General features: G+C 42.4%; 1 protein-coding gene across 1 annotated transcript in view; it reads right to left on the bottom strand.

The window, feature by feature from the left end:
• Window positions 1-583: 583 nt before the first annotated feature.
• The window catches only part of IRF4 (interferon regulatory factor 4), a 45,139-nt gene continuing 19,453 nt past the window's right edge, over window positions 584-26,269 (bottom strand). Inside the window, exons 4-8 of the mRNA XM_073550137.1 lie at window positions 14,776-14,911; window positions 10,378-10,485; window positions 9,551-9,904; window positions 8,505-8,617; window positions 584-4,182 (exon numbers count right to left, since the gene is read on the bottom strand). Coding sequence (XP_073406238.1) covers window positions 4,039-4,182; window positions 8,505-8,617; window positions 9,551-9,904; window positions 10,378-10,485; window positions 14,776-14,911 — 855 coding nt within the window. The 3' untranslated portion in view covers window positions 584-4,038. The remainder of the gene's footprint in view (window positions 4,183-8,504; window positions 8,618-9,550; window positions 9,905-10,377; window positions 10,486-14,775; window positions 14,912-26,269) is intronic.

Raw genomic sequence — 26,269 nt, 5'->3', positions numbered from 1 at the left:
ATGATAACAAGTGATATAGAAACATCATTTACATCAGAGTTTTTCCGGTGCTTCTTATTATTTACATGTATATTTGCGAGGGTCTGTTGATCTATTGAGGGATTTCATTCAATTCCAGTAGGCCACGTTCACATGTTCAGTATTTGGTCGGTATTTTTCCTCAGTATGTGTAAGGCTAGTTTCACACTAGCGTTTTTGAGAGCAGCGACGGCCTGCGCAGGGCCGCCGCTAAGCCCCGCCCCCTGCCGCGCCTCCGCCGGTAGCTCCGCCTACCGGCGCATGACGCTGCATGTGCCCTGCGTCCCCTATCTTTATCACTGGGGGCACAGGCCGTGCGCTGTATGCGTTTGGCGGCGCATGCGCCTTTTTGACGGTGCGCCAGCGCAACCAAACTGCAGCAGGTTGCGTTTGGCACAGGTCGGCGCACCGTCAAAAGGACGCATGCGCCGCCAAACGCATACTGCGCACGGCCTGCGCCCCCAGTGATAAAGATAGGGGACGTAGGGCGCATGCAGCGTCATGCGCCGGTAGGCGGAGCTACCGGCGGAGGCGCAGCAGGGGGCGGGGCTTAGCGTCGCTGCGCTCAAAAACGCTAGTGTGAAACTAGCCTAAGCCAAAACCAAGAATGGGTTATATATCCAGAAGTGGTGACGTGCTTATATTATATTTTTCCTCCGATTGTTCCTCTCTGGTTTTGGCTTACAAATACTGATGTAAACTACTGACCAAATACTGAACGTCTGAACAAGGCCTTGGTTTGAAATCATCAAGATCAAAGAAAGTTTGTTCTGCAGTCTGCATTTTGAATATATACATCTATTAAATTCTCAGGCTACTTTCACACTTGCGTTTTTTTGCTGCGCTTTTTTTGCGCAAACAAAGGCATGAAAAAAACGCATCATGCGTTTGTGTGTGTTTTTTGGCGGGTTTTGTTGCATTTTTTAAAAAAACGCATGCTTTTTTTTGCGCATTACAATGCGCACGTGTGTGCACCCATAGACTTTAATGGGTGTTTTGCTGTAAAAAAAAAACCGCATTGCGTGCGCATGCGGTTTTTTGGGGCAAGTCGGACGCACAAAAAATGCAACAGGATGCATTTTGTGCACCCAAGCGCACACTGCAAAAAAACGCATGCGCATACAAACGCATACGTGCGCACATATGCGCACCCATGTTAAACTATAGGGGAAAAAATGCATGCGTTTTTTTGCGCTAAAAAGCAGCGCAAAAAAACGCAAGTGTGAAACCAGCCTTACATGACAAAGTGACCCAAACAACAGCACATCACTATAAAGCCAGTTTCATAAGTAATTTTTTTTCTCAGACATGAAAAATATTCCATGTTTTTTTCCCAGTGTTCTGGATCCATTTTTGGTCCATGTGTCAGTTTTTTTACAATCCTTGCTGCATCTGTTTTTTCTCATATGAGGTAAAAGTTAAAAAAATTCTTAGCTTTTTCTATTCATTAAACAGTAAAATATGGACGGCATGCAGAGGACATCCGCATGTTTTCCATTTTTCTTCAAGGGCCATTGATTTGCATTGATTAATTTTATCCACTCTAGTAGATCAAAGTAATACTTTTTTTGTTGAGCAATTGGTCTGCAAAAAAGGACATGTGAAAAGGCACATTGCTTGTAAAGTGGTCCGTGAGCTACTGTATGTAAAAAATAATATAAAGCGCACGCCACAAAAATTGATGTGAAAGAGCTCTAACAGCAAGTTCCCACAGGACCAAATGCTGCAATTTATGCTGTGGAAATGCTATGGATCAGCCACAGGATTTTAATCCACAGAGAAAAACCACACTAAAATTGACATGCTGCAAATTGGAATTCCACAATGCAGATCAAACTAAGCTGAAGATTTAATACCCAGCGTGCGGAAGGCAACGTCTCATCCACAAAGCTGCTACTTTAGTATTCTGTGGATTTTCCAACAGAAAATCTGAGGCAAATTTGCTTTGTTGCAATATACTCTAAACTATTCTTCACAAACCCAACTACAGTTTTAGATGTATAAAATATAAACTTCATAAAACAGACAAATTATGTTATTAGTATGAATATAAAGACCAAGATACATATTTTAGATTTACATATTAATTATAAAAACATCCCTTAAAATCACAATACAAATGGTCTTTTGTCAGTCATACCTGAGCTGCCATATTTCAGCAATTGTACATACAGTTGTGTGAAAAAGTCATTGCCCCCCTTAAAAGATAAATGAATTGTGGTTTATCACATCTTTGGGAAGCTGAGTTCAAATTCTCTAGTCACACCAAGGCCTGATTATTGCCACACCTGTTCTCAATCAAGATATCACTTAAATAGGACCTGTCTGACAAAGTTAAGTTGACCAAAAAAGTCTAGACATCATGCAGTGATCCAAAGAAATTCTGGAACAAAAGATGAACACAGTAATTGAGATTTATCAGTCTAGAAAATATTATAAAGCCATTTCTAAAGTTCTGGGACTCCAGCGAACCAAAGTGAAAGCCATTATCCACAAACAACGAACACAGTAGTGAACCTTCCCAGGAGTGGTCGGCCGACCAAAAATACCCCAAGAGCGCAGCATCAACTCATCCAAGAGGTCACAAAAGAACCCACAACAACATACAAACAATTGCAGGCCTCACTTGCCTTATTTAAAGTCAGTGTTCATAACTCCACCATAAGAAAGAGACTGGGCAAAAGTGGCATGCATGGCAGAGTTCTAAGACAAAAACCACTGCTGTGCAATAAGAACGTAAAGGCTGTTCTCAGTTTTGCTGGAAAACATTTTGATGATCCCCAAGACTTTTGGAAAAAATACTCTGGACTAAAAAGAAAAAAGTTGAACTTTTTAGAAAGTGTATGCCCCATTAAATCTGACGTAGAAGTAACGCAACATTTCATAAATGGAACATCATACCAACAGTAAAATATGGTGGTGGTAGTGTGGTGGTCTGGGGCTGTTTTGTTGCTTCAGGACCTGGAAGACCTGCTGTGGTATATGGAACCATGAATTATGCCATCTTGCAAAAAATCCTGAAGGAGAATGTCCAGCCATCTGTTTGTGACCTCAAGCTGAAACACTCTTGGGTTATGCAGCAGGACAATAGTCCAAAACACACCAGCAAGTCCACCTCTAAATGGCTTAAGAAAAACATAATTAAGACTTTGGAGGGGCCTAGTCAAAGTCCTGACCTTAATCCAATTGAGATGCTGTGGCATGACCTTATAGAGGCAGTTCATGCTCTGAAACCTTCCAATATGGCTGAATTACAACAATTCTGCAGATATGAGTGGGCCAAAATTCCTCCAGAGGATTGTAAAAGACTCATTGCATTTATTGCAAACTCTTGAAGGCAGTTGTTGCTGCTAAGGGTGGCCCAACCAGTTATTAGGTTTAGGGGGCAATCACTTTTTCACAAACGGCCCTGTAGGTTTGGATTTCTTTTTCCTAATAAAGACATTCATTTAAAAATGGCATTTTGTGATTATTTGTGCTATCTTTCTCTAATATTTAAATTTGTTTGGTGATCTGAAACATGGTGTGACAAACATGCAAAAGGATAGGAATTCAGGAAGGGGTAAACACGTTTCACACAACTGTAGTTCAGCAAAAGAAGGGAAGCCAGATCATTTTCATTTATTTTTAATATGTTATTAACTTACTTAAATAAGCTCCAGACTGGTGGAGATCCGGTCTCTGAGCTCAACGTGATTACTTAAATCACTGTTCTGATGTGCTCACTTTTTCAAACTGCAGGCTCAATAGAAAGTCTATGCGCCCATAATCTACTTTGTGTACAGGCTCACAGACTTTTTATCAAGAGTGTACACCGCTGTGTGCATGCAGTCCTGCAAGAGCTCAGTGATGCTGTTTTCAGAAGTGTTGAACCGGGCAGTGTTTTGAGAGTTAAGTGGGGATCTGAGGACCCCGACCACTACTGATTGGCAGAACGTTTAAGTATGCAAATAAAAAACATATAAAACAGATACAAATGATAGGCACCCTTTACATAGGAACTCAACTACAGGTCCTTGTTTATTCCTGAAGTGGGATATGCCGAATTGTCCTATGATATTCTTCTGAGGTGCTAATAAGATCTGAATAGTCATATCCTCTTAAAAAATGTCCTCCATTCTGTTCTGCAAATCCGATAAGCTGTCTTGCAAATACAGGCTCAACCTAGAAAACAAAAATCACATTTATACTATGCTGTAATTTCTTTTTTTGTTTTTTAATACTTCCCAAGTGCTTTGTTGATTCATTGAGTGGTTGTTCACTGTTTTGTGTTGGAAATATGACAAGAGCAAGGATTTCCCTTGCTACATGTACACTTCTATTTGCCAAAGACACATTAAACACACATTAAAGACTCAAAACCCTAAACAGCTTTTCAACACTTTCAATTCTCTACTCCGTCCCACAGCACCTCCTCCATCTCCTCTCATTTCTGCTGAAGACTTTGCCTCCTACTTTAAGCAGAAGATCGATACGATCAGAGAAAGCTTTGGCCCGCAGCCCCCAATGCCCCTCCTAGCCGCTCAGCCCTGTTCTTCCAAAACCAGCTTCTCCACCATGACAGAAGATCAGCTCTCCACCCTCCTGTCAAGATCACAACTCACCACTTGTGCGCTTGACCCGCTCCCGTCTCACCTCATCCCTAACTTTGCAACAGTCTTCATCCCAACTCTAACACACCTCTTCAACCTTTCTCTTACAAATGGTGTCTTTCCCTCATCCTTCAAACATGCCTCAATCACACCCATCCTCAAAAAGCCCTCCCTCGACCCATCCTCTATGTCTAACTATCGCCCAATATCTCTTCTCCCTTACGCCTCAAAACTCCTGGAACAGCATGTATATCTTGAACTGTCCTCCCACCTCTCCTTCTGTTCCCTCTTTGACCGGTTACAATCTGGCTTTCGACCGCATCACTCAACTGAAACTGCGCTAACTAAAGTCACTAACGACCTACTAACCGCCAAGAGCAAGCGACACTACTCTGTCCTTCTTCTCCTGGACCTGTCTTCTGTCTTCGACACCGTGGACCATTCCCTCCTGCTACAGATTCTCTCATCTCTTGGCATCACAGAATTGGCCCTATCCTGGATCTCATCATACCTAACAGCCGAACATTTAGTGTCTCCCTCTCACACACCACCTCCTCACCTCGCCCCCTGTCTGTCAGTGTTCCTCAAGGCTCAGTCCTCGGACCCCTACTCTTCTCCATCTACACCTTCGGCCTGGGACAGCTCATAGAATCCCACGGCTTGCAGTACCACCTCTACGCCGATGACACGCAGATTTACCTATCTGGACCTGACCTCACCTCCTTACTGACCAAAATCCCTCAATGTCTGCTATTTCAGCCTTCTTTTCTGCTCGCTTTCTCAAACTGAACATGGACAAAACAGAATTCATCATCTTTCCCCCATCTCACTCTACCCTCCACCAGACCTATCCATCAATGTCAATGGCTGCTCGCTTTCCCCAGTCCCACACGCTCGGTGCCTTTGGGTGATCCTCGACTCCGCCCTCTCTTTCAAACCACATATCCAAGCCCTTGCCTCCTCCCGCCGCCTCAAACTAAAAAATATTTCCCAGATCCACACATTCCTCAACCATGAAACCACAAAAACACTAGTGCATGCCCTTATCATCTGCCGCCTCGACTACTGCAATCTCCTACTCTCTTGCCTCCCCTCCAGCACTCTGGCCCCACTCCAGTCCATCCTACACTCTGCTGCCCGACTAATCCACCTGTCTCCTTGCTATTCCCCAGCCTCCCCTCTATGTGAGGCCCTTCACTGGCTTCCTATTGTCCAGAGGCTCCAGTTCAAAACCCTAACCATGACATACAAATCCATCCACACCTGTCTCCTCCATACATCTGTGACATGGTCTCCCGGTACCTAACCACACGCAACCTTCGATCCTCTCAAGATCTCCTTCTCTACTCCCCACTCATCTCTTCTTCCCACAACCACATACAAGACTTCTCCCGTGCTTCCCCCATACTCTGGAACTCTCTGCCGCAACACATCAGACTCTCACCAACAACGGTGAGTCTTGTGCCCAGCGCGTAAATGCTGGCACGAAGACATGCCAGTGAATTCCATTCTGTATTGCCAGCAGCGGAGCTCCAAGAAAGCTCCTTGCTCAAATATTATAATGGGGGCAATCTGGACATGGACTCCCCCCCCCCCCCGTAGTCTTGAACCCCAGGCAGTAGCCCAGATTGCCCTCATTATAATCTGCCTATGCTTTTAATCAATGTGGAGGTGCCATTCACGCTTACTAAATCTATATTCAGTTTGGTGGTCTATGACTGGACTGGCACATATTGCATCTGAATGATTTAAACAGAGAGGTGGTAAGCCCTACACAGACTTTGGAAGTCTCAAAGTGGGCAACCTCAGTCTATCCATTGCTATTCTTTCTTTACATTTTTTAAATGAGTTTCCAAGGTAGTGGAGATATAACAAAACTCAGTTAGACATCTAAAATTAATACCTAGTATACAGTTAGGTCCATATATATTTGGACAGAGACAACATTTTTCTAATTTTGGTTCTAGACATTACCACAATGAATTTTAAACAAAACAATTCAGATGCAGTTGAAGTTCAGACTTTCAGCTTTCATTTTAGGGTATCCACATTAAAATTGGATGAAGGGTTTAGGAGTTTCAGCTTCTTAACATGTGCCACCCTGTTTTTAAAGGGACCAAAAATAATTGTAAATAAAATGTTCATTTCTAGTACTTGGTTGAAAACCCTTTGTTGGCAATGACTGCCTGAAGTCTTGAACTCATGGACATCACCAGACGCTGTGTTTCCTCCTTTTTGATGCTCTGCCAGGCTTTCACTGCGGTGGTTTTCAGTTGCTGTTTGCTTGTGGGCCTGTCTGTCTGAAGTTTAGTCTTTAACAAGTGAAATGCATACTCAAATGGGTTGAGATCAGATGACTGACTTGGCCATTCAAGAATATTCCGCTTCTTTGCTTTAATAAACTCCTGGGTTGCTTTGGCTTTATGTTTTGGGTCATTGTCCATCTGTAGTTTGAAACGACGACCAATCAGTTTGGCTGGATCTGAGCACACAGTATAGCTCTGAATACATCAGAATTCATTCGGCTGCTTCTGTCCTGTGTCACATCATCAATAAACACTAGTGACCCAGTGCCACTGGTAGCCATGCATGCCCAAGCCATAACACTGCCTCCGCCGTGTTTTACAGATAGTAACATAGTAACATAGTTATTAAGGTTGAAGGGAGACTTTAAGTCCATCTAGTTCAACAAATATCCTATCCTAACTTGCCCTAACATGTTGATCCAGAGGAAGGCAAAAAAAACCCATGTGGCAAACAGTAAGCTTCACATTGGGGAAAAAAATTCCTTCCCGACTCCACATACGGCAATCAGACTAGCTCCCTGGATCAACGCAATATTAAGGAAACTAGTGTATATACCCTGTAATATTATACTTTTCAAGAAAGGCATCCAGTCCCTTCTTAAATTTTAGTAGGGAATCAGATGATGTGGTATGCTTTGGATCATGAGCTGTACCACGTCTTCGCCATACTTTTCTCTTTCCAGCATTCTGGTAGAGGTTGATCTTGGTTTCATCTGTCCAAAGAATGTTCTTCCAGAACTGTGCTGGCTTTTTTAGATGTTTTTTAGCAAAGTCCAGTCTAGCCTTTTGATTCTTGATGCTTATGAGTGGCTTGCACCGTGCAGTGAACCCTCTGTATTTACTTTCCTGCAGTCTTCTTTTTATGGTAGATTTGGATATTGATACGCCTACCTCTTGGAGAGTGTTGTTCACTTGGTTGGCTGTTGTGAAGGGGTTTCTCTTCACCTTGGAGACTATTCTGCGATCATCCACCACTGTTGTCTTCCATGGGCGCCCAGGTCTTTTTGCATTGATGAGTTCACCAGTGCTTTCTTTCTTTCTCAGGATGTACCAAACTGTAGATTTTGCCACTCCTAATGTTGTAGCAATTTCTCGGATGGGTTTTTTCTGTTTTTGCAGCTTAAGGATGGCTTGTTTCACCTGCATTGAGAGCTCCTGTGACCGCATGTTTCCTTCACAGCAAAACCTTCCAAATGCAAGCACCACACCTCAAATCAACTCCAGGCCTTTTATCTGCTTAATTGAGAATGACATAATGAAGGGATTGCCCACACCTGTCCATGAAATAGCCTTGGAGTAAATTGTCAAATTACTTTTGGTCCCTTTAAAAACAGGGTGGCACATGTTCAGAAGCTGAAACTCCTAAACCCTTCATCCAATTTTAATGTGGATACCCTCAAATGAAAGCTGAAAGTCTGAACTTCAACTGCATCTTAATTGTTTTGTTTAAAATTCATTGTGGTAATGTCTAGAACCAAAATTAGAAAAATGTTGTCTCTGTCCAAATATATATGGACCTAACTGTAGCTACATCTTATCAAGTATATAAATAAAGTAAATATTGTTGTCATAGAAAAAGAACACCTACATGAGCAGTAATCAGTTTCCTTCCTCTCTGGGCATCCGGAAATTCTTCCCCAAAGCACAAAACAATCTGAAATCTTGGTACTGGACGTCCATGGTGAACAAATGCCTGTAATTCTGATAATCGCACATAATAGTCATTAGGCTTGAAAACTGCAATGTCTCATATACTCTACTGATATAAGATGTACAAATTTTAATAAAAGAAATCTTCAACTATTAGATCACTCCAGTCCAAAGAGGACTTCAAAAGAAAATCTAATACCTCAACCACATGGTTCTCCAATTTCTACCTTCATCTCTCATAAAGTTTCCCCACTAACATGCAAAACCTCCCTAGGTGAACCTTTCAAAGACTCTCTGCACACAGTGTTCACACTTGACTTAAAACATATGCTACTATATGGGTATACAGTGGCATATGTTGCCTGTAGGGTTCCATTGTTTAAAAAGAAATAAAAGTATGCCGCATGATGTACATTTTTTTACGGTGCTCTCTGTATAGGAAAGTGTAGTCTATTGTGCTTTCATATGCAGCTGAAAAATAGTTTCCTGAAACATACAATACCCAACAGGTATTTTGGACTTTGTTGAGTAAATGGAGTCCTTTGGATACTTTTGGTGTATATACTGGGATTTATTCCTGGTGTGTACACTGTTCAGAGGGGTTTGACACTGTGTGCACAGTGCCTTATTATACTTTAAAGGGCATGTTTAGTTTCAAAACCATTTTTTCTTTCATTTTGCCAATCCATCTAATAAAATGAATCAACTTTACAGTTAGACTTTATTATAACTATCCTACCAGTGAATGTCCACAGCTATTACGTAGAACTATCTCCTTGATCACAGAGAACAAACAAACCCTATGTGCTCATCCAACCAAAAGGTACCCTTTTTGCTGTTCTTCCAGATGTATGTGTATTAGAGTATTCGGAAGATAAGCTGAGAATTAATCAGTCTTATGTTGATCTATGATTCCTGTTTGTTCTTTTCTCAACACTGACTGTTGACATTAAACTACACAATTAGTGATATAAGCAAATGTACCTGTTAAAAACTGTTGAGTATCAAATAATTTGCAAGGCACGTCTCGGTCCAGCTTATTGGGGCGATCACTGTACATAGACAAAGGTCCCTCCCAGTAAATCCTACTCTGGCACAGTCTCTTGGCATATATTCCATCATGGGCAATCCAGAGAATGACACCCCGTTCCAAGTGGCTCAGCAGCTTCTCAATGTTTTTCCGTAGACTATTATCCTCAGGGTAAGGAAACAAGATCTGATCCATGCGACTTATTTCCAAGCATTGTCCATGTGAAATCCTGCAACCTTCTGGACTGGATGTTGTTCTCTCGCCCACCAGGGTTTCTCGATAATATAAACTGATATGAAGCCGGCAGTCTATAAAGTCATTGAAAGTCAGTTAGAACAATGGAACATTTTCATCTATCCTATAATTAGCGGTCAGTTGTGTCAGAACTGGGTTATCGTGTAATCTTGGTATGAGTGATGGAAATGAATGAAGATGTGTGTCATGTGCACTCTGCAGAGAAGTTGGCAAGCATGACTGAGTCCCGTCCATGTGCCACCTTTACAGCTCACGCACCATTATTTTACTTCTCCCCATATGATGTATTTGGAGGTCTAATAATAATTGGGGAAGTCAGACACAAACCTCCCGGGCAACATAAATAGGTGAGGGCCAACAGATCATTTCACAAAAAAAGCATGAAAAAATATAAAATAAAAGGTTGCTAAATACAGCAGCACATATAATGTGTAGAATACTAGATTGGACGCTACATCATTAAATTCTTATATCACTGCCTGTTATGGCACATTACCACCTAGATTTGTGGATTTGGACAACGTACCCGATAAAGCAATGGCTTCTCCAGATCGTAAGCTTGGTTCTATGGGTAGTCCAGCAGTTTGTGACTCTGATGGTGGACAGGCATAGAAAGAGCCAGTAACCTGATAACCTATTAAATTAGATAAATATATCTCTCAGCTTATGTTATCCCTTTTTATGATCACAATCAATTCTACATTTAGAGGCTTGAAGGAGAAAAAAAGACAACAGTAAAACATGAATATAGTACTCTGCCTGAAAGGGCACAACGTTCTCACACTGGTTTCTGTAGCACTGATGTATTGTGGTTTACACAGAAAATTACATGTACGATTTACCACCTCTAGGATGTACCCGGAGTGTATGAATCATAGAATAGCTGGCCTTTCAGAATAAAAAGGTGCAATTACCTGCCTAATAGAGAGATTACCAGTTCAAAAAATGCACTAAAGTTGTGACAATTGGCACAAGCTAAGCTAATTAATAGGTGGTCTAAACATAGACTAGACAGTCCAAAAATACACTACAGGATGGGCCTTGTATATGGATACACCTAAATAAAATGGTAATGGTTGGTGATATCAACTTCCAGTTTGTGCCACATTAGTATATGGGAGGGGGAAAACTTTTCAAGATGGGTGGTGACTATGGCAGCCATTTAGAAGTCGGCCATTTTGGATCCAACTTTATTTTTTCCAATGGGAAGAGGGTCATGTGACACATCACACTTATTGAGAATTTCACAAGAAAAACAATGATGTGCTTGGTTTTAACGTAACTTTATTCTTTCATTAGCTATTTACAATTTTTGCTTTGTTTACAGCCATTGACATGTCGCAGAGGTTAATACGTGAGGAGCGGATAGAAATTGTGTTGATGTCTGGTGAACGCAGTATCTGGGTCATTGCAGCAGATTTCAATGCAAAACGCCCTATGCAAGAAAACTGTCACCATTCCCATTTTATTTAGGTGTATCTATATAATTGGCCCACCCAAAAAAGTTTGCCTCATCACTAAACATAATGTTCTGTGTAAACTGAGGGTCCTGTTCCAATTTTTGTTTTGCCCATTCTGCAAATTCAGCGCGCCGATCTGGGTCATTTTCGTTGAGATGCTGCAGCAGCTGGATTTTGTAAGGGTGCCATTTGTGAGTAGATAATATCCGCCGAAGGGATGTATGACTGATGCCGGATCGGCACGCTGTATTTGCAGAATGCTTGTTGTTTGCTACATTTATATATATTTGAAGAAGTTTTTACATTTTATAATTGCTCTCTTTAGCAATGAGTTTGACTCATGGTTTGATGCCTCACTGTTATTTTTCTTTCTTTGTTTTTATTGTTTCTTCACTTCCTTCCTGTTTTTAATAGTTTCAATACTTTCCATTTGCTGGATTTGACTCTTTGACATTTTAAGGCTGGCTTCACACTTGCGTTGGGCAGAGCTGCAGAAGGCTGTTTACTTCCTCCGTTAAGACCACTGCCACATGTCTTCCATTCAGCTCCGCCTACATTGGCATGAATCCTGCGTACCTATCTTTAACGCGGGCCATGCGAATGTATTCAGATGCCTCCGCATGCATCATTTTGACGCTGTGCCAAACGGCGTCAAACGCAACATGTTGCATTTTGTTGCGGTTGGCGCAGGGTCAAAACGACGCATGCAGAGGCATCCGCATGGCCTGTGTACTCAATGTTAAAGATAGGTGTGCAGGATGCATGCAGGTGTAGGCAGAGCTGAATGGAAGAGGTGCAGCAGTGGGCGGGGCTAAACAGAGGAAGTACACAGCCCTCTGCAGCTCTGCCCAGGGCAAGTGTGAAACCAGCCTTTGTTAGTCATATTGGTTTTCTTTAGTTCCTAAGCTTTTTTTATTTTCATAGGGTATCTATGCTGCTATCACAATGGAAATGATGTACAATACAAAAGAATATTGCGGTACCGTGTTAGCCAAAAAAATCGATGTAAATACTTATGTCCCAAAAAAATGAGAAAAGTATTCAAGGCATGATACCTTTATTGGCTAACCAGAGAAATTATATTTGCAAACTTTCAGGGCTCAGGTGACCCCTTCATCAGGCTAATTACAAGTGCCTTCTGAGCCCTGAAAGCTTGCAAATATAATTTATCTGGTTAGCCACTAAACGTATCACTCCTTGAATACTTTTCTCATTTTTTTGGGACATAAGTATTTACAACAATGGAAAAGAAAAATAATTTTCAAAATATCCCATTTATTATCTGCAGTCTTATTTTTACAGACATTGTCCAGATCAATAAGGGTAAAGCCATGTCTAATAGATCAAATTTTCAGTTTCTTGAAGCTTAGCCGCCCTATGGAATCTGGAGTGTGCTGGACTGTCAGTGTTGTGAGTGACATTCCAGTCATCCAATCTGATCCTGGGGCGTGCTGGGCTGTCAGCATTTTGATTGACAGCTGTACTTGTTTTTCACCTTGGATAGGTTGTAACAATTCTTGTTTGTTGTAGATTATCCTTCTGCTTATGAAGCTCTCTGACTTTAGGTATCTAACCTTGAAATTGGCCTCTTACTATCCGTTTCTTCTACTCCCTGGAGTTTATGTACCCTTTTTGCATTTGACCCCGGACTATTTCCTGACCAAGCCTTCGACTTATCCCTCTGTACGACGACATACCTTGTATCTGACATGAGACCTCCTGACTATCTATTCTCACGGCTTGTCCATGAGTAGTGACTCAGCATCACAATACCACAATACGTGGTGACTATGGCAGCCATTTAGAAGTCGGCCATTTTGGATCCAACTTTATTTTTTCCAATGGGAAGAGGGTCATGGGACACATCAAACTTATTGAGTATTTCACAAGAAAAACAATGATGTGCTTGGTTTTAACGTAACGTTATTCTTTCATGAGGTATTTACAAGTTTATTACCACTTATAAAATGTGTTCAAAGTGCTGCCCATTGTGTTGGATTGTCAATGCAACCCTCTTCTCCCACTCCTGACACACTGATAGCAACACCGCAGAAGAAATGCTAGTCTAAGGGGATCAGATTCCTTGTAGGAATGCTCGGACCTGACACCCATAATGTGGTGGTGCACCATCTTGCTGGAAAAATTCAGGGAACGTGCCATCTTCAGTGCATAAAGAGGGCAACACATCATCATGTAGCAATTTCAGACATCCAGTGGCATTGAGGTTTCCATTGATGAAGAATGGCCACACTATCTTTGTACCCCATAAAACACACCATACCATCAATTATGGGTGTCAGGTCCAAGCATTTCTTCATGAACAGTTTCCTGGAAAGTGGATTGGTCGTCGTGGGCCAGTTGAATGGCCTCCAAGGTGTCCCAATGTGACCCCCTTTGACTTTCATCTTTGGGGTCATCTGAAGGCAATTGTCTATGCTGTGAACATACGAGATGTGCACCATCTGAAACAACAGATACTGAAAGCCTGTGTTAGCATTTCTTCTTCGGTGTTGCTATCAGTGTGTCAAGAGTGGGAGAAGAGGGTTGCATTGACATAAACTTGTAAATAACTCATGAAAAAATAAAGTTAAATTACAACCAAGCACACCATTGTTTTTCTTGTGAAATTCTCAATAAGTTTGATGTGTCACATGACCCTCTTCCCATTGAAAAAAATAAAGTCGGATCCAAAATGGCTGACTTCAAAATTGCCACCATGGTCACCACCCATCTTGAAACGTTTCCCCTCTCCCATATACTAATGTGCCACAAACAGGAAGTTGATATCACCAACCATTTCCATTTTATTTAGGTGTATCCATATACAAGGCCCATCCTGTAGTGTATTTTTGAACTGTCTAGTCAATGTTTAGACCACCTATTAATTAGCTTAGTTTGTGCCAATTGTCACAACTTTAGTGCATTTTTTTGAACTGAGGCTAAAATTCAGCCCTAGCATATGAAATCACACAGGCCCATACTGTCCCCATCAAGCACAAGATGGGAATATATTAGTAATATTACCCTGGATGAAGGAAAGCAAGATTTACTACAAGACAAATATTTCTAATGATACCCATGGCCTGCTGGGGTAAGTGAAGGAGTCAGCGACTTTGTGCTTGGTCACAACTCTTAAGACACTCTTGTGTCTTGAGAACACAGATTCTGCTAACAATGTCGCAGACAAGGCACACAGGTCCTTCTGGCATTTGCCAGAATTACCAGATGGCCAGTCCAACCCTGGGATAGAGAGTGAGAGAAGCTTTCTTCAATGTGTACACAGTGCTGGACGTCATTTGTATGGAATTTTAACCTTTTTTTTTAATTAAAAGTTTTTTTTACATTCAAGGCCCACTGGACATTGTCTATGTTTATTAAGCTTTCTTCAATGGTACATCTGATTCCACTGGCATTTTCTGATCACTACAAAACATTACTAAGCTACATTACAGCCCAGTTCTTACCGCTATCACAGGACGTATTTTGCCATAAGTGACTACGCGCTGTAAAGGGGACACTTGCACACTGGTAAGGAAGATCAGGATGCGGTTGTTCATAGTCCCTCCAGCTACGTTCATGGGGCATCATGAAGTGTGGCACCTGTTAAAAAAGAAAAGATAATTATTTTAATTGTATATACTGTAAATTGTATAAAAAATGAAGTCGTTTTTACATCATTTGCATGACCGTGTGTCATAGGACATAGCCTTTAATATAGAGTATGAAGGGTATGTACGGATTTTTTTCTATTGTTCCTTTGCTCCTTAAATGCAAAGTTAACCAACTTTCTAGATAGTCTTTAATGAAAATTACCTACTGTCGGCTGAAGATATTCTGTAATTCATTTATCTAGCAGAGTGCTTTTGTAAAACTGATAAAAGTCCAATACAGCTATTGCTCCTGGTTCTGGGCTCTATTTGCTCTCCCCTGCCCATCTCCCTTTGTTAGTGATGAAGAAAAGAGGGAGAGGGATTTGTACACTTGTTTACAGTGGGAAGGGGAGAAAGTATTTAAAGTCTTATGGAGAGCAGAGAAAATAAGCTACAGACAAGGGGGAAGTACATGGAGAAGAAACAAGTTCAGTATTGGAGCTGAAAACCCATTTCAGAATGATTGAATAATTTGCTGAAATTTTATCTGAATCTCTGCCCAGCTAGCCTGATTGGTTACTCTCAGTGTCCATCCTGATGCTTAGATCTCACATTACAGCTGCAGCTCTCAATCAGCATTGGTGGGAGAATGAATTCACTTGGACTCATGAGCTATTTCATTCTATAGCTGGACTCATTAAATACTTGTCTTAAGATCAGGATTATACAACCATTCTAACATAGATTTTTCAATGTAAATACACCAATCTCATCAGGTATAGGAGATATATTTAATATATGCAGTTTGTATTGTGAAATCTAGTGACAGATGCTCTTACAGAATGTTGAGCAATCATGAGCCCACCACTAGATCAGGCCTAATATGCACATTTTCATATTGAGAAGAAATTTTTTTGTAAAAGATTATACAGCCATTTTGAGATAGATTTTCACAGTGAGTACACAAGCCTAATTAGGTCTACAAATTCTATTTAATAATGTACGCAGTTTATAGTATGATATCTGGTGACAAATATATTTACAAAGACCGTTTTTTTCATACAGGTATACACTTCACAATAAATGTGGCAGATCTTTAGCTGTTCAAATGCAGAAAAAGAAAATGTGTTGCTGCTATCAACAGATTTGTTCAACTTTTGACACCATTTTCTAGTTTTAACCCTTAGTGACAGAGCCAATTTGGTGCTTAATGACCATGCCAATTTTTACAATTCTGACAACTGTCACTTTATGAAGTAATAATAATAATAATCTTTATTTATATAGCGCCAACATATTCCGCAGCGCTTTACAGTTTAACAGTTTCAAAACACAAGTCATAAGTAACAACGTTAACAATAGAATAATTAAAGCACAATAAGACGACCCTGCTGGTGAGAGCTTACAATCTTCAATGAAGTGGGGGAGATACAAAGTACAGGTGTGTATTTACAATGGTGTATTTACAATGATGGTCCAGCCATCTTGATGGATGGATGGAGATAGTGAATGGGCTACACAAGCACACATACACATAGAATGACTTTGATTAGTGAACGTGATAGGCTGCTCTGAACAAATGTGTTTTAAGGGAACGCCTGAAACTATGCAAATTGTGGATAGTCCTAATTTCTTAGGGAAGAGCATTCCAAAGGGTTGACGCAGCGCGGGAGAAGTCTTGGAGTCAGGAGTGGGAGGTATGGATTAGTGCAGAGGTTAGTCGAAAGCCGTTTGCAGAGCACAGCAGTTGGTTAGGCCAATAGACAGTCGATGTAGGGACTGGCGAAGAGTGGACGCGTCCGAGTACTCATTAGCCAGATGGATGACCCTGGGTGCTGCATTAAGGATGGACTGGAGAGCGGATAGTCGAGTAACGAGGAGGCCAATTAATAGAACGTTGCAGTAGTCTAGGCGGGAGTGGATCAATGCTACAGTGAGGGTTTTTGTTGTTTCCATGGTGAGAAAAGGACAGATTCTAGAGATGTTCTTTAGGTGTAAGCGGCAAGAGCGGGCAAGAGATTGTATATGGGATGTGAAGGAGAGATTGGTATCAAACATAACATCCAGACAGCGCGCTGCCGGGGTGTTATTATGGTGCCACTCACGGACAGGGAAATGTCAGATTTAGGGAGGTTCGTAGACGGCGGGAGCAGAAGAAGTTCAGTTTTCGAGATGTTGAGTTTCAGATAGAGAGCGGACATGATGTTGGAGACTGTGGACAGACAGTCACTGGCATTCTGTAGTACAGCGGGGGTAAGGTCAGGGGATAACGTGTATATTTGTGTGTCATCAGGATAAAGATGGTACTGAAAGCCAAATCTGCTGATGGTCTGTCCATTTGGGGCCGTGTAGAGAGAGAACAGAAGGGGGTCAAGGACTGAGCCCTGAGGTACCCCAACAGCGAAAGGAAAGGAGATGACCTGGAGCCAGAGAATAAAACACTGAAGGAGTGGTCAGAAAGATAGGAAGAGAACCAGGAGAGAGCAGTGTCCTTAATGCCCAGTGACTGGAGCCTAGAGAGTAGGAGACGGTGGTGAACAGTGTCGAAAGGTCGAGAAGAATGAGCAGGGAGTGGTGACCATTACGTTTTGCTGTCAGAAGGTCATTGGTCACTTTGATGAGTGCAGTTTCAGTCGAATGTAGGGGGCGGAAGCCGGACTGTGAAGGGTCAAGGAGGGAGTGAGTGTAGAGGTAATGGGTAAGCGGGAGTAGATTAGGCACTCCAAAAGTTTAGAGATGAAGAAGAGATTGGAGACTGGTCTGTAGTTGTTTGTGCAGGATGGGTCGAGAGAGGGTTCCTTTAGTAATGGAGTAACGATGGCATATTTGAAGGAGGATGGGAAAATGCCCTAGGAGAGGGAGAGGTTAAAGCTTGTAGTTAGGTGAGTTGCGATGACTGGCGAGAGAGACTGGAGGAGATGTGAGGGAATGGGGTCAGTAGTGCATGTAGTCGGACGAGAAAAAAAGAGGAGTCTGGAGACTTCTTCTGTGATGGGATCAAATGTGGAAAGTGAGCCATGGGAAATGCAGGGAGGGATGGGAGTCACAGCACTTGGTGGTTGGGAGCAGATTTCCTGATGATTATTATCTATTTTTTTCTATAAAGTGGGAGGCCAGGTCATCAGAACAAATGTCTGTGTTAGGGGCTTGTGCTTTTGGCCTGAGGAAAGAGTAAAAAGTGTCAAAAAGTTTCTTGGGGTTGTTGGCTAGTGAGGAGATCAGGGTGGTGAAGTAGATCTGTTTGGCGAGGTGAAGGGCAGCGTTAAAGGTTCTTAACATAAATTTGAAGTGGATGAAGTCTTCTGGTGTGCGGGTTTTTCTCCATAGGTGTTCAGCACTCCTAGAGCATCGCTGGAGAAGTAAAGTTTGCGATGTGAGCCAGGGTTGTTTTACTCTGTATTTGGAAGTTCTGAGGGTGAGGGGCGCTACTTGGTCAAGAGTGCTTTAAGAGGTTCGTTGTAGTGATGAACTGCCAGATCACGACAGGAAAAAAAGGAGATTGGGGACAGTGATGAGTGTAGGGAGTCTGAAAGTGTCTGAGGGTTAATGGCTTGTAGATTTCTGAATGTGTGGTAGGTAGGAGTGAGCTGGGGTGGGTGAGGATTTGTGAGCGTGAAGGAGAGAATGTTGTGGCCAGAGAGTGGAAGCGGTGAGTTATTTAGGTGGGAGATTGAACAGAGCCGGATAAAGACCAGGTCAAGGGTGTTACCGTCCTTGTGTGTCTCAGATGTTGTGAGCTGTGAGATGCCTAGAAAAGTGGTTAGTGATAGAAGCTGGGATGCAGATGTGGAAGTGGGGCTGTTAATGGGGATGTTGAAGTCTCCCAAGATAAGGGTTGGTAGTTCTGAGGACATGAAGTGCAGCAGCCAGGCTGAAAAGTGGTCAAGGAAGTGGGTGGCTGAGCCTGGGGGTCGGTATATGACCGCTACTCTGACAGGGAGGGGACAGAAGAGCCTGATGGTATGGACCTCAAAAGAAGGGAATGAGAGTGATGGAACTCGGGGGATGACCTGGAAAGTGCATTGTGGGGACAGGAGTATGCCGACTCCACCACCATGTCTGTTTGTGTGTCTCCGGGAATGGGAGAACTGTAAGCCACCATAGGAAATGGCAGCAGGGGAGACAGTGTCAGAATCCTGAATCCAGGTTTCAGTGAGGGCCAAGAGATTAAGAGAGTTGTTCAGAAAGTAGCTGTGCAAGAAAGGTAGCTTGTTACTAACAGACCGTGGATTCCAGAGGGCATAATTAAAAGATGTAGATGAGGGAGTGCAAGCAATATTAATAAGATTTTTATGGTTTCGATATGAGGTAGGGTAGGGGTTGAGGTTTGGGGAAGGTGGACCAGGGTTGGCGGAGATGTCCCCTGCAATCAGTAGGAGTAGGAAAATAAAGGGCAAGTAGTTGTTGGAATTGTAAGTAGTTTCTTTTCTGCGATGAGTTTGGGCAAGATGGGCTGAGGTTTTTCAGGAAGGTGAGGAGTGCATGGGAGCTGTACATGGGAGAGAGAAGTATAGAGGGGCTAATGTGTATGAGTCGTGATGGAGGGGGGATGGGGCGGTGAATGTGGATGGCAAGGGAACACAGGAGGATAGAAATAAAGCAAATCGTATAAAGGGGAAAGCAAAGTGTGGGTTACCTGACTCTTGCCCTGACTAACTGCTATGGAATAACTGCCGTTTTGCTTGATGCTTAGCTTCTGTGATGCTTTCCTTATGGGATGCTTGCATGCTGCACCCCACACTGCGTGCTCCTCTTAGGAAACTACTAAATATATAGGCCACACTACAGGGTCAGGAGAGAGGGATTGTGGGAGCTGGTTGGGGATAATTTGGCAAATGGGGTCAGCACACCAGGGGGTGGTTAGATGATCAATGGCATAGCTTTGGAACGCTTCAACACATCCCACTGATTCTAAGGGCCCCGTCACACATATCGACTCACCAGCGATCCCAACAATGATATCAACGTGTCAGGATCGCTGGTGAGGTGCTACATGATCGCTGGTGAGCTGTCAAACAGACAGCTTCACCAGCGATCAGCACCAGCGACGCCGAGCGCGCGGCATCGCTGTGTACTTTAGTTACCAGCGCGCTGATGCAGGGAGCTGGTAACTAAGGTACACATCGGGTTTCTAAGGGACGTGCATCACTTAGAAACCCGATGTGTACCTTAGTTACCAGCTCCCTGCATCAGCGCGCTGGTAACTAAGGTACACATCGGGTTTCTAAGTGACGCATGTCCCTTAGATACCCGATGTGTACCTTAGTTACCAGCTGATCGCTGGTCTCCCGCCTGTCACACGCAGCGATGCGTGCTGGCCAGCGGGAGACAAGCGATCAAAGAGATGTCCAGGGCTTTCCAAGAGCGATCAGCGATACCGGCAGGGGGGCTGATCACTGATCGCTGTCACACACAGCAATCTCGCTGGTGAGATCGCTGTTGTGTCACAAAACTTGTGACTCAGCAGCGATCTCGCTAGCGAGATCGCTATGTGTGACGGGACCCTTAGAATGTTTTTTTGTGACATACTGTATTGTGCTTCATGTTAGTGGTACAATTTCTTCAATATAACTTGCATTTATTTATAAGAAAAAAAACAAAAATGGAAATTTGGAAAAAATTTTGAAAATTTTACAGTTTTCAAATTTTTAATTTTTGTACCCTTAAATTAGAGAGTCATATTGCACAAAATAGTTAATAAATAACATTTCCCAAGTAACATTTGTCAACTTACGTCAGCACAATTTTGAAAACATAATTTTTTTTGTTAGGACGTTATAAGGGTTAAAATTTGACCAGCAATTTCTCATTTTTCCAACAAAATTTACAAAACCATTTTTTTTAGGGATCACTTCAGATTTCAAGTGAGTTTGGGGGGTCAATATACCAGAAAATACCCAAAAGTTATACCATTCTAAAAACTGCATCCCTCAAGGTGCGGAAAACCACATTCATGAAGTTTATTAACCCTTCAGGTTCTTCACGAGAACTAAAGCAATGTGGATGGAAAAAATGAACATTTTACTTTTTTCACAAAATGTTTACTTTGAAACCAATTTTTTTTTAATTTTCACAAGGGTATCAGGAGAAAATGGACCACACGATTTGTTGTGCAATTTCTCCTGAGTGCGTCAATACCCCGTATGTGGGGGAAAGCCACTGTTTGGATGCATTGCAGGGCTCAGAAGGGAGGGAGCACCGTTTGACTTTTTGAACGCAAAATTGGCTGGAATCAATGGCGGCGCCATGTCGCATTTGGAGACCCCCTGACGTACTTAAACAATGGAACTCCCCCAATTCTAACTCCAGCCCTAACTCCAACACACCCCTAACCCTAATCCCATCCCTAACCATAACCCTAACCACAACTCTAACCGCAACACACCCCTAACCATAATCCCAACCCTATCCATAACCCTAACTCTAACACACCCCTAACCCTAATCCCAACATTAACCACAACCCTAACCCTAGACCAACCCTAACTTTAGCCCATTCCTAACTTTAGCACAACCCTAACTTTATCCCAACCCAAAATTTAGCCCCAACCCTAACCCTAGCCCCATCCTTAGCATTAACCCAACTCTAACCCTAGCCCCAACTGTAACCCTAGCTATAACCCCAACTATAAGCCCAACCCTAACCCTAATGGAAAAATGGAAATAAATACTTTTTTATTTTATTTTTACCTAACTAAGGGGGTGATAAAGGGGGGTTTGATTTACTATTTACTATTTTTTTATTTTGATCACTGTGATCGGATCTATCACAGTGATCAAAATGAACCAATAGGAAAAATGTCCTATTATTGCCGGGTGCCCACCATTTTATTCCCAGAAGAAGATGCCGATGGTCGGGGGACAGGACCAGGGGATGCAGGTGGATCCATGGACTCCAGAGGTTAATAACGGCGATCGCAACACTGGAGTCAGTAAAAACTGACCCGAATCATGTTCTCTGGGGTCTCAGGTACCCCCCGGTAGCCAAGAATCCTGAGAAATTCTGACACATGGGGGGCGCTATACCCTTATTTCTCAGCGCCGTTAAAAAACAGAGCTGAGGAATAAGTACCCTTAACTGCCGCCGTTAAAAGGCGTATCGGCAGTCATTAAGGGGTTAAATGTAATACATTTGTAGAAGCATACCAGAACAGATGTAATAAAGCAAAATACAGTCATGGCCAAAAGTTTTGAGAATGACACAAATATTATATTTTCACATGATCTGCTGGCCTCTGGTTTTTATGTGTGTTTGTCATATGTTTTTATCACATACATAAATATAATTGCAATCATATTATGAGTAGCAAAAGGTTATATTGACAGTTAGAATGAGTTAATGCAGCAAGTCAATATTTGCAGTGTTGACCCTTCTTCTTCAGGACCTCAGCAATTCTCCCTGGCATGCTCTCAATCAACTTCTGGATCAAATCCTGACTGATAGCAGTCCATTCTTGCAAAATCAATGCTTTTATTTTGTCTGAATTTGAAGGTTTTTGTTTGTCCACCCGTCTCTTGATGATTGACAACAAGTTCTCAATGGGATTAAGATGTGGGGAGTTTCCAGGCCATGGTCCCAAAATCTCTATGCTTTGTTCCCTGAGCCATTTAGTTATTACCTTTGCTTTATGGCAAGGTGCTCCATCAAGTTGAAAAAGGCATTGTTGATCGCCAAACTGCTCTTGGACGGTTGGGAGAAGTTGCTCTTGGAGGACATTCTGGTACCATTCTTTATTCATGGCTGTGTTTTTAGGCAAGACTGAGAGAGAGCCCATTCCCTTGGCTGAGAAGCAACCCCACACATGAATGGTTTCAGGATGCTTGACAATTGGCATGAGACAAGACTGGTGGTAGCGCTCACCTGGTCTTCTCCGAATAAGCCGTTTTCCAGATGTCCCAAACAATCGAAAAGGGGATTCATCAGAGAAAATGACTTTACCCCAGTCCTCAGCAGTCCACTCCCTGTACCTCTTGCAGAATATCAGTCTGTCCATGATGTTTTTCCTGGAGAGAAGTGGCTTCTTTGCTGCCCTCCTTGAGACCAGGCCTTGCTCCAAGAGTCTCCGCCTCACAGCGCGTGCAGATGCACTCACACCTGCCTGCTGCCATTCCTGAGCAAGCTCTGCACTGCTGGTAGCCCGACCCGCAGCTGAAACACTTTTAAGAGACGGTCCTGGCGCTTGCTGGTCTTTCTTGGGCACCCTGGAGCCTTTTTGGCAACAAGGGAACCTCTCTCTTTGAAGTTCTTGATGATGCGATAGATTGTTGACTGAGGTGCAATCTTTCTAGCTGCGATACTCTTCCCTGTTAGGCCATTTTTGTGCAGTGCAATGATGACTGCACGTGTTTCTTTAGAGATAACCATGGTTAACAGAAGAGAAACAATGATGCCAAGCCTCCTTTTAAAGTGTCCAGTGGTGTCATTCTTACTTAATCATGACAGATTGATCTCCAGCCCTGTCCTCATCAACACCCACACCTGTGTTAATGGAGCAATCACTGAAACGATGTTAGCTGGTCCTTTTAAGGCAGGGCTGCAATGATGTTGAAATGTGTTTTGGGGGATAAAGTTCATTTTCTAGGCAAATATTGACTTTGCAAGTAATTGCTGTTAAGCTGATCACTCTTTATAACATTCTGGAGTATATGCAAATTGCCATTAGAAAAAATGAAGCAGTAGACTTTGTAAAAATTAATATTTGTGTCATTCTCAAAACTTTTGGCCATGACTGTACATGATCCTAAGCAAGGAAGAGAGAACTGTAGAAAATACATGGGTTTGTCCCCGAGGAAGCAACGAGCGAAACGCGCATTGGGGCACCAGCACAATTGGTTGGCATCAGAATGGGAAAGAGGATATGATATTATTATATGCACAGACGGCACTTTATGGTCCGTTATTATTATTCCCGGCAACTGTCTCTTATTAATGCATATACTATGCTTCAGATGTTATGAGTACAGTTTTCCAGGTATTTTGTAGCTGCCACCTGTCCCATCATTGTGTGACCGGTGCGGGTACCTCAGTATATGCTTAGATATGTAATTTTTGATATTAGGCACTATGCACTTTGATAATTAGCACAGGTTCATTTGCATGTCTTTGTTCCCCTTATGTGGTCACATTGTATGCTTTCCTTTTGCTCCATGGTTACATTGCTGAGCGCCTGTTTTTTAGCATAAATTTATTTCTATGGTATAGATTTTTTGCACCATTTGTGTTCGTGTGTAATAATACTTTTTGATTAATAAAGATTTTCGTACTTTTATGAAGACGATTCTTGGACTATTATTAGACATATCTATACTGAAATCAGGATGTTTTAACTCTCTACAGTTTCCATGTATTTTGTATGTAATACATATGTAGAAGTATTTGTTGACTTTTCCCCGTCCTTCTAGGCCACCCCTACCCACAAGTAACAAATTACTGTGTAAATATGATATGTATCAAAGCTTGTGGCACAAATGGATTTTGTTATATAAAAGGGATTTTCTCACAAACAAAAGATGATATTAATCATTACATCTTGGAATAATAATAAGTTCCAAATTTGGAAGTGTTTAAATAAAATATTCCTGTGCTGAGATAATCCTATAAATGTGCCCCTGCTGTATACTGTGTAATGGCCGTGTCTGACCGTACAGGAACATGGTCTGATCATACCACAGCTCCTGGGCAGGGGAGGGAGCAAAACAAAGTGTACATACATTAAAGCAGGGGATCACAAAGATTCTTTTGTAGGGGGTGGACTGACCTATGGACCTGTCTGATGTGGAAAGAACATGTAAAAGATGATGTACACTATGCTTTATTATATGTATATGGATAACAGCTAAAATTAGTACAGGACGATGTAGTACCGGGTTTTGGCCACAAGATGGAGACAGACAGCAGTGAGAAAAGGACTCAATAACAGCCTTAGGCTAGGGAAATAGCGGAGTCATGGTGGGTGGAGTCAAGGGACTAGGAAGGGGATTTCCAGAAGGAGGAGATAAAAAGGAAGGCGAGTCCCAGGGGAGGGAAGACACCCAGGAAGAAGAGAGAAGCGAGAAGAGCTCAGGAGAGGATGGAGGAAGGAAAAGCTCAGTAGAGATGGAAGAGAGAGAGAGACGGTCATTCAGAGAGGGGGGTGGCCCAGAGAGGACAGCTGCAGGACTGAACGGCAGTGACTAACGGAGGCCTGGGGTACCGGACGGCTGGACACCGACGAGTGAGTAAGTGTTACAGCGGGCAGACTCGGTCGGGGAAGCGCTGTGGCCGTGGGCCTAACGGCAGCCACAGTGAGGGAACCCAGAGGGTTAACGCCCACAAGAATAGGATGAGGTGACGGGTACCCGGGCCTGGGAGCAGCAGCTGTCGTGTCTGCTGTGGATGTCTTTTTCCCTGAGGAAGCCACAATTGTGGCGATACACGTGGGAACCTATCCCACACCATCTTTCTCCCTACTGCCAGGGCCCTGGCTCAGACTCTAGGATCCACACTTACTCTGGTTTTTGCATACTTCAGCCCAGGAATGGGTTTGTTATCTTCTCTAAAAATTGTGTGCTACTAGTTTCTCTTCTTAGGCTATGTTGAGGGACCTGTATTAAACAGGCTTATTACTTTCTTCTCACATGCCTTTTTGTTTTCTCTGGGCCCATATGGTACTATTGTTATGCACTTCATACAGTAGCTATTTAAGGTTTTTTTGTCATCTTTTATAAAATCCGTGCGCTATTGGTATTTTTACCTTTGGCCATTGCTGAGAGACCTGCATTCAACAGGTTAAATTACTCTCTTCTTATATGCCTTTTTTCCTTTTTCAGTGGATCTCTGGGCCCACTTGGTATTTCTCATATGCACTTAATAGCCACTGAAGTATTATCTGATGCTGCTACATATGTATTATATTTATGATGTGCAATACCTTTGACAGTGGCTTTATGTACTTATCTGGTTCTTTGGGAGATTAGTAGGTGTGGTAAGTCATTGCTTCTATAATAAGGCATGACTCATTGTAGGTCCTTTTTGAATTTTAAATGTTTTTAATATGCATTGTGTGCTTTTTTGCTTTTTGTAATATTGTTTAATAAAGTGTCATTATTCTTTATATATACAATTGAGGTGCTCCTTTGTATATGGGCATGTTTTTTTTTCTTGCTCTTCTATGCCGTGGATGTCAAGAGGACACCCAATAAAGTTGGACCTGATTGAACAAGATTTCTACGTCTGTTTCCAGTCTGTTCCGCAGCCGAAAGGGACCACCCCCCAGTCGGCACACATACTACACTTTCATGAAGTAAAACATTGTTTAAAGACAAGCAGGGAAATGTTTTACCTCACAATAGAACCAGCTGTGATCCCATGCTGTAATGTCTGTATCATG

This window comes from Dendrobates tinctorius, unplaced genomic scaffold (assembly GCF_039654945.1).
Source record: "Dendrobates tinctorius isolate UK_male_01 unplaced genomic scaffold, ASM3965494v1 ptg000163l, whole genome shotgun sequence".
NCBI classification, from domain to species: Eukaryota; Metazoa; Chordata; class Amphibia; order Anura; family Dendrobatidae; genus Dendrobates; species Dendrobates tinctorius.
The sequence above is the reverse complement of the archived record's forward strand: the minus strand, read 5'-3'. Positions and strand labels throughout refer to the sequence as shown.